The following is an 8,089-nucleotide window of genomic DNA, read 5'->3' as shown; positions in this document are numbered from 1 at the left end:
TTGAACCGCTATTTGTCTGATCCGTCGCCTAGGACCTGTTTGCTTTGGGAGACCCTACCAGGGGCATTAAGCCCCCGACAACATAGCTCCTAGGTTCATTCTGATACTCGAACCTCTCCACCACGTTAAGGTTGCGGTTCAAGGAGGGCTAATACAACATCTCATAACATATAAAAATGTATTTTGATTTCCTCACTTGACACCTCATGAACGCAGGGCAACAACATCAACCAGAGCTTAAATCCTTCAGCTTTCAGAGGACTTGTGAGTGCACACGTGCACAAGAACAAACACTCGCTTGTTTTTTTCAGGAATTAGGAATTAATGGAACAGAGACACCCTTGTACAATTGATGTAATGTTGCAAAAAGCAGAAGCATACCTCGTTACCCCATTTTACTCTTGTTAAGATGTTGTAAATACATTTATTCAACCTTTACAATATATTCAATATATTAAGTTTCCATATCAATTTATACTATTATTGAATGTTTATGTTATGCTGTACTAAAGGGAAAAGAAAGGTGTGCATGCTGATGGTTTACATAACAGGATGATATGGACAGCACTGAATGGTACTGAGATAGAGACAGGACACAGAACCGGCCAGAACTAGTTTCTTTGCCCAAATAAGGAGACCGACAGAAGACCAACAAAAGACAAAGAGAGAAAAACATCCGAACTGCATGGTCTTATCTGACTTGATTAACTGCAGCGCATGCACATGGCTCCTATTGGTGGAGAATCTTTGTTTGGACCAGTCTTTGCCAATCAGTGCTCAGAAGTGGCGCGTGAACAACGCATGGCTGTGAAAAGCCAAGGTGCGGACCATTGAAGTGTGTGTAAAAAAACTGTATTTAAGCTTTGAGCACTGAGGAGTTCCTCAGTGCAGTTCTGAATGTAACCATTGTTCTGCACTCCTTGAACTAACAGCATATTTTACAGTCAGAGAAAACTAAGAGAGAAAGTTTCCTGACAACTCTCTGTTTTCAGTTAAAACATTTCAGTTAAAACATTACGGTTTTGTGACCTATTATGAACTTCACAACTGCTTGTAGGTACTACAACAGTCCTTTCAAGGACTCGAACTCCCATAATTCCACTGCTTCCGGTAAATCCACATACGTCACGATCAGTAACCTCCGCAACCTTTAAATTGGGGGGTCAGCCCAATATCGTTCTCTCTGTTCAGGACTTTCGCTCCGTAGGACCTCGATGAAAAGAGAAAACCTGCTCGTCTCAGAAGACTAAGAACCAACGCGCTTTTGTAGACACCATTGCCCACGGTGATAAATGCACTAGTAGCGTCTTTTTCTTAACTGAGTTAACCGGTAATTAAGTTACACAAGTAACGTAGCGCTGCGACCAAAGCAGTTATTGAAAAGTTAGAAGCGACAGGATTCCTTCTAACGGTATTCGTGTGAACCGGCACATCGACAGTCAGAGACTTTTCCTCCTGAAACGGACTTTCGGAACCAAGAGGACTCTCTGGACACAGTGGAACCAGACGGACGTCCCCAGCTCTGGCAAGGACCCAAGAAGCACGGACTTTCCACTACCCTCTAAATACGAGCAGACGTTCACTACAGTAAGGCTGGCATTTGGGCACGTTAGTTAATCTGTAGTATTGTTAAGTGCTATTTAAACTTAGGGACAGTTTAAGTACGCATATTGAATTTTGTTGTCTGAAATCTGTGCTGCTTTTATAGCTAGGCTGTTGCATGCACTTCTTTTCTAACCTCCTGACTCGGTGTTATACTCTTGTACACCGTCAGTATTTCAGTGTTAACTTGGAACGTTATCAGTATTGGGATCAGGAAAACTCCGACAAAGTCCTTTGTCTGGAGTAGACCACGCGGTACGCCTCCCTTCCCCCATATACTTTGATAACATCACAAGCACTGTTTCATTGTACCTGAGCGCATCTTGGTGCGCGTACACAACACCCATTCACACCTCCGTGAGCGCATACACGCCTCACGTGTTTCCTGTTGCCGTTCCTTCTACCTCGCAGTTCTTCTTCCACTGCGCAGTCGCGTATGTGAACACGCCTTAAGGGCTCAGTCGCTTGCTTGGTGGCTAAGAGGCAACATCTCTCTCTCGTACACGACCACTCGTGTACACACGCACATAAGTACACACACACCCCTACACACACGCCTTGTTTTGTTATAATGATCATTGTTTATGAGTTCAATCACCGTCATTAACTTGACAGTGTTGTATAAATAAATTTGATTATTTTTGTAAACTGTGTTTGTCTGTGTTGTTACTTTATTCATTGAAGCCACCCAATTTGCCAAGAACTCTCAAAATCCTTCAGATATTTAATTGTTATTGGATACTATTGATTTTAGTATATTTGTAATACTTCAAGTAATACATTATTGCTATATTAGTAGGTTAAAATAATAATTAAAGATAACTTTAATGAGACTGGTTGTGTTATTAATTTGAGACTGGTTGATAACACCGAGTGCTCCTAAGCAGCACTCGACCCATTGCACCTACATGCTTAAAAGATGTCTGCAAGAATGAAAACCACAAACATGTTTTTTTTTGCACAAAAAATGTACCTTTTAGAAAAGCTTCAAAAGATTAGAAGAGTATTGTGTCCATAAAAGGTTAAATACAAGATAAGTGTTTCATATTTAGTTAAAAAAAAGGTTTGAGTGGCAAACAATCTTCCTTCATTTAGGGTAAGAATAAAATATACATACAGAAATCCTAAATTCAATTGAAGTCAAGAAATTTTGCAGCATTAATGATGCCGATATCCAACAAAAAAATTCCTTTTTGCACCTAGATTAAAATCAGGTCAATTACAGTATAATTACGTTTAGTGCTTCACAATAAATAATAAGTATCTTTATTTTTTATGTTAAAATAATGTTTTTTTTAAAAGGCATTATGATAAATATATACTAGCCAGCATTCTTTAAGTCAATTTAGTTAAAAAAGTTGGACCAACCCAATATGGGTTTGTATGCAGGTTTGTCATGGGTCCCACATAAAGCCTCCGTTCATAGTAACCATGTAGGACCCAAACCATTAGCCATTAGCGTTCAAACACAGGACCCATTAAGTCAACCACAGAAAGGACATACAGTATACAATACAGAAATAATAATGTGTTTTGAAAAATTCTGCAGAACAGCCAGCAGAAAATGAAGCAGAGCAGCTGGATGGGAGAAACAGCAGGTTCTGGGAGGAGTTTGAACTCACCATTGCCACCACATTTTTAACAGCCTTTAGAGGCATGTTAGAAGACGGCGGAGAGATAACAGGCGTGAATTACGCACAAACAGCACATTTAGGAAGGACAAAAGAGGAACATAATCAAAACTTAAAAGAATACTATTAATTAATACCTGGTTAATTTGTCTTTAGTAGTATTCATAGTACTTGCAGTAAAGCATCAACTGATAAGCTAAGTACAAATGTTTTCACTTTAAACATGTGGAACATGGATAAACCTCTGCAGCCCTGCTGTCACGAGTTTGGTCTGGAAACCAGAAAGCTGGATTCAGTTGAAGCAGAGACATTGTACTAGGACTACAGGCTAGTGCTAACATGCAGCATTTTATGAAGATAAGCAGCAAAATTATGCAAAGATGTATCCTTGCATAACCCTAACCTCTGTGGCATAATAGGGGAACCTACGAATGTCATGTCGTTGCAATGCACCGCCTGTGACTGTGTCACTGAAGTTGTTTTCTGTTATTCGTTATGCATTATCTTATTCAATTCAAAATTCAGCTACAATCAGTCTAAACTGTAGGGTCTTACCCGGTTAATGAGTTGCTCTCCTGCCTCTGACGCTGTGATGAGTTTGCACAAGGCCTGCAAAGCTGGTGGTGGCAGACCTACAAAGGGGATCATAACAAGCCATTAAATCTGAGATCATCATTAGTGAAAACCTGAACTAAACTGCACGGAAACTAGCGACGTGAGGATAACTTCCTGTGCATATATATTTAATCACCCTTTTTCTTCTTTCGATATACAGCTTCTGTTTTATATATGGCTCCAAGATATTGAGAAATAATGTCTCAGCAGACTTTGATAGTTTCTAAAGATGGATTTGGAGCCACATTTTTTGACTGGCCCTTCAACACAGTTGGACCAGTTAATGTTATGAACACAACAGCAGAAAGGTTAGGTATGACGTTCAAACTTAGGCCCAGTCTAATGAACATACCCAGCAGTGATTGTAAAGTGGTGCTGCACTGCTGAAGCCTGTCTCCTGGGTCTGCAGTGGGAAAAAAGACAGCAGAAGGCATCCCTGTTCCTGCGGAGTCCAGACGGAAACCCACAGCCGTCAACAGTGCCTGCCAGCCTGGGACGCCCCCTACCTTGTTCTTCACACTCTGCTGGGACGTGTACATGGAGTTAAGCTGGCCATTCTGTATCCTCTGTAGTGACTTCTCCACCTGTAAGGAGCAAAATGGAGAATGATGTAGAGCAGCATCAGTATTTTTGTGTCAGGAAAGTCAGACAGGAAATAAGCTTTGATTCATTTTCACTAAAGTTGTCAAAATCAGATTAAATAAATGATGTAGAGTAATTTGTAGAGTATAGTTTGCTGACATATTCTTAACAGACTGTGAACCAATGGATCCTAAATCTGTCTATTGTGTGTATGGGCGTTGGTTACTTCCTCACCAGGTGGAGTAAAACTCTCAGGGCATCTCGGGCTCGATCTGGATACTGAAGAATTTCTGCTAAAGCTTGACCAATGAGGGAGGATGGACTGTTGAGTTTCACATCATTTCCTATCAACATGTACCCTGATCAGAAAAAAAAACACAATTAGAAAGAGATCCAATATAGAAAATTTTAAATTACAGTCAAACCAAGTGTCACTAACCTGCCCAATTAGATGGATGTGAATACTGTTTGCTGCTTTGAACTGTCTTCATAGCATCGGCCAACGCAACGCTGGCCTTTGTTCCGTTGAGCAGGGCAGTGTAGAAGGCATGTACAAAAATCTTTGAGGCAGCCACGGGAACAGGCCACAGGGAAACAAGGACACACTGAGCTCCTGCAGCCAGGAAGGCTCGGGTCAGTCCAACGACGCCATCTGCAGTAACCTTACTGCTGGACTCCTGGTATGAACTGAACACAAACACGCAGATATACACAGGCTAGAATGAGTATATGTTTGTTTCATATCTGTCCAACATAACCATCATTTTCTTAAGGTGTATTGACAATGGTGCAAATTCCAGTTATCCATGTAATATGTAGAGACTTATCTGTTTAATTTTTTTTCCTCTCCCAGTTTTCTCAAATTTTTGTTGATGTGGATTAAAAGCTGGGAGAAATCGTTTGATGTTACTGGTAACCCTCTCCCCAGATTGGTTTCAAAATATCAGCATTTTTTCCATAAACAAATTCTGTTTAGTAAACTGTTTCAGTTCTTTAGCGGTTGTGTCAAATTTGGATTTTTCACCAAACCAACACCAAAACATTGGCGCCAATAAAAACTTTTTTAAAAACTGTTTTGCTCTGTCCTTCTTACCCCAGCACTACCAGTTTGACGGGCAGCCTCAGGTCCAAAATGTCAGCAGCGGTGAGGAGGAACTCCTGGAGAGGTGGACTGTCATAGATGTTCTCCATGTCACTGCTGTCATCCTGCATGTGCAAAGACACTGGGATGGTGTAGCTACTTCCAGTCGAGCCATTTCTGCCACGACTGCTACTGCCCCTCCGACTGCCTCCACCCCGCTCCATGGTTATAACACACATACTGGCACCTGCACCACCAGGCACATTGTCTGGGTTTGGGGTAAGCACCAGAGCGGCTAACTTCCAGGAAATGTGGGTTGCGAAGTGAGCACACTCAGCCAGTGTGAGAGCACTCAACACTCTCTCCTTGGTGGCAGAAGAACCAGCTAAAGGTTGACACCCCAGGAGTTCAGCCACCATCAGAGCCTCCTCCTCTGCAGAGGGCATAGGTCTCCACAGCCAGCGGTCCATCACAAGAGATGGCAGTTGAGGGTTTCCCACCACTGCTGCCATGGAGACGCCACCACAAGGAGTAGGACTTGGGCGTCGAGGCTGTTCCTGTAAGATCATAGAAAGGGTTACATTTTACATCACTACAATTTGAGTTTTAGGATTAATTTTAAATGAATTTAGGATTTTCCGTGGATCAGTATTTTTAATTGTTACTGGAATGAAGAATGTAGATCTAACACTGCTCATCACTGAAAAGACCTTTGCATTGGATTCAAGGCCATGGATGGAGGGAACAGCAATGAGGCTGAAGCGCTCGTGCAGGTACTCGTTAGAGGAGCTTCCTTTCAATAGAGCAAAAGGAATGAGGTAAAGTTCTCCTTCCAGCACCATCACTAGTTGTCTGTGTTGACCCACTGGTCCGCTGGAGTGCATCAGACCCTAGTACACAAGCACATTATTATTATCATTATTATTATTTTATGCTTAAGATTATTGTTGTTGTTTTTTAGTCCACATTCACAGACACTTTTACTCACTCACCCCCTCCATCGGTGCAATGAGCAGATCGTACAGCGCCCGAAGTGGAGGCTTGCCGAGGCTGCTGGAGCATCGAGGCAGAGATGAGCTTCCATCTTTGGCAGGAGACATGGTGTTACTGAACAGGCTGGTCATACTCTGACAGCTCCTGTAAAACAACACACAACAAAACAAAACATATGAAAACCAGTCTTTCACTTTAAAAAGGCTAAATAACCACTTTTGCCCCAGTTAAATACATTTAAACTGGATAATTTCAGTAAACTTTAAAACAAAAAAAAACTTCTAACAATGTTTTACCAGGTTGCCCATAATTGAATCTAAGTTAATCTAATTTTGTTTTGACCGATTCTCTGTTTTTTTACCTTACTTTAAATAATGTTATTTAAGCCATCGTCTAGCTATTTGTAAAGAATTCTTCCTTTCGTTCTTTCTTACTTGCTTTCTTTCCTTCTTCCGTCCGTCCATCACCTAGCTATACAATTTGACAATACATTGCATAATATTCAAAAGCTCCACTAGATGTCAGTGTAACGCTGTACTGCAGAGCTAACGTACACCACATTTTTTTGTTTTACCACCGCTATAACTATCATAGACTAATAGAATATAGAAAAAACTGTTTTATTCTTTCGTAATAGAAAAGTTTCCTACACATATACATTTTTTGTTGAGTTGTGGGTGTGACAGAATTAAACAAAAAAAAAAAAAAGGAATCGTCGTAGCACCACCTGTAGCGGCCTTGGGACAAAGCAGTCTTGCAGCCCGACAGGATGTGCTGGAGGCTTGCATTGCTGGTGCTGCACAGGGCACAGGGCTCTTCCGCACCAAACCACAGGTGGAGATTTCTGAGACAAGGCAGGGTGTTGTAGGAAGACCTGATCAGGAAGCTGAGTCTGGCCTGGGGGATCTTCCACAGATCTGACCACGACAGGGGCCTGTTTGTGATGCCTTCTCAAGACAACCAGCCTCCCTGTTGGTTTTGAGACACTGCCTTGATGTTAATGTGTCCCAGCTCGGTCCTTGTCACTTCTGCCACCACCATGGCTTTCCGCTCTTCTTTAGAGGCCTTTGACCAGAAGAGGGGAGTCTTGCTCCATCCTACGCCTGCTCGGCCCTCCTAGACACTGCCAACTACCTCACGATGTTTCAGCCTGCTGATCACTATGTCCACCTCCTCCTGTGCTTTCCACTTCCTCCCTGTTCGTACCTTGGGGCCAGCTGCTCTCACCAGTTGATCAGTGGAATCCCTCAGCTCCAGCACCATCCGGACCTTCTCCTGTTTGTAACCTAGGCCAATGGATTGTAGCGGCAGAGGCCTACATCTGAGATGCATCTCGGCAGTTCCAGCCACTTCTTAATAAACGAGTTTGCCAGCCTGTCCTGAGGGGACTTCGCTCATCTTCAGAGGCCACATCACCCTTGGGTACAGTATGAGCTGATAGCTCCATACCTTGTACTTGCCGGGGAGATGGCTCTAATTAATCCTGGCCAGGCCATCTGCTAGTTGTTTCCTTACTGTTTCCCCTGAAAGATTCTTGCTATGTTTCGATCTGGGTCACGACACCCGTTGAAAGATTCTTGGCATA

At 42.4% G+C, this 8,089-nt stretch overlaps 1 protein-coding gene across 1 annotated transcript in view; it reads right to left on the bottom strand.

The window, feature by feature from the left end:
* Nucleotides 1–7,836, bottom strand: part of LOC103396992 (tetratricopeptide repeat protein 28-like) — a 13,127-nt gene extending 5,291 nt beyond the window's left edge. The window contains exons 1-12 of the mRNA XM_025052922.1: nt 7,644–7,836; nt 7,445–7,494; nt 6,504–6,659; nt 6,222–6,401; nt 5,768–6,068; nt 5,705–5,729; nt 5,524–5,670; nt 4,870–5,117; nt 4,665–4,789; nt 4,201–4,432; nt 3,789–3,865; nt 3,225–3,248 (exon numbers count right to left, since the gene is read on the bottom strand). Of these exons, the coding sequence (XP_024908690.1) occupies nt 3,225–3,248; nt 3,789–3,865; nt 4,201–4,432; nt 4,665–4,789; nt 4,870–5,117; nt 5,524–5,670; nt 5,705–5,729; nt 5,768–6,068; nt 6,222–6,401; nt 6,504–6,659; nt 7,445–7,494; nt 7,644–7,836 (1,758 nt within the window). The remainder of the gene's footprint in view (nt 1–3,224; nt 3,249–3,788; nt 3,866–4,200; nt 4,433–4,664; nt 4,790–4,869; nt 5,118–5,523; nt 5,671–5,704; nt 5,730–5,767; nt 6,069–6,221; nt 6,402–6,503; nt 6,660–7,444; nt 7,495–7,643) is intronic.
* Between the last annotated feature and the right edge of the window lie 253 nt (nt 7,837–8,089).

The sequence above is a fragment of the Cynoglossus semilaevis genome, chromosome W (assembly GCF_000523025.1).
Source record: "Cynoglossus semilaevis isolate Cse_v1.0 chromosome W, Cse_v1.0, whole genome shotgun sequence".
In the NCBI taxonomy this organism is placed as follows: Eukaryota; Metazoa; Chordata; class Actinopteri; order Pleuronectiformes; family Cynoglossidae; genus Cynoglossus; species Cynoglossus semilaevis.
Note: the sequence above shows the minus strand (reverse complement) of the source record. Positions and strands in the feature narration are given on the sequence as shown.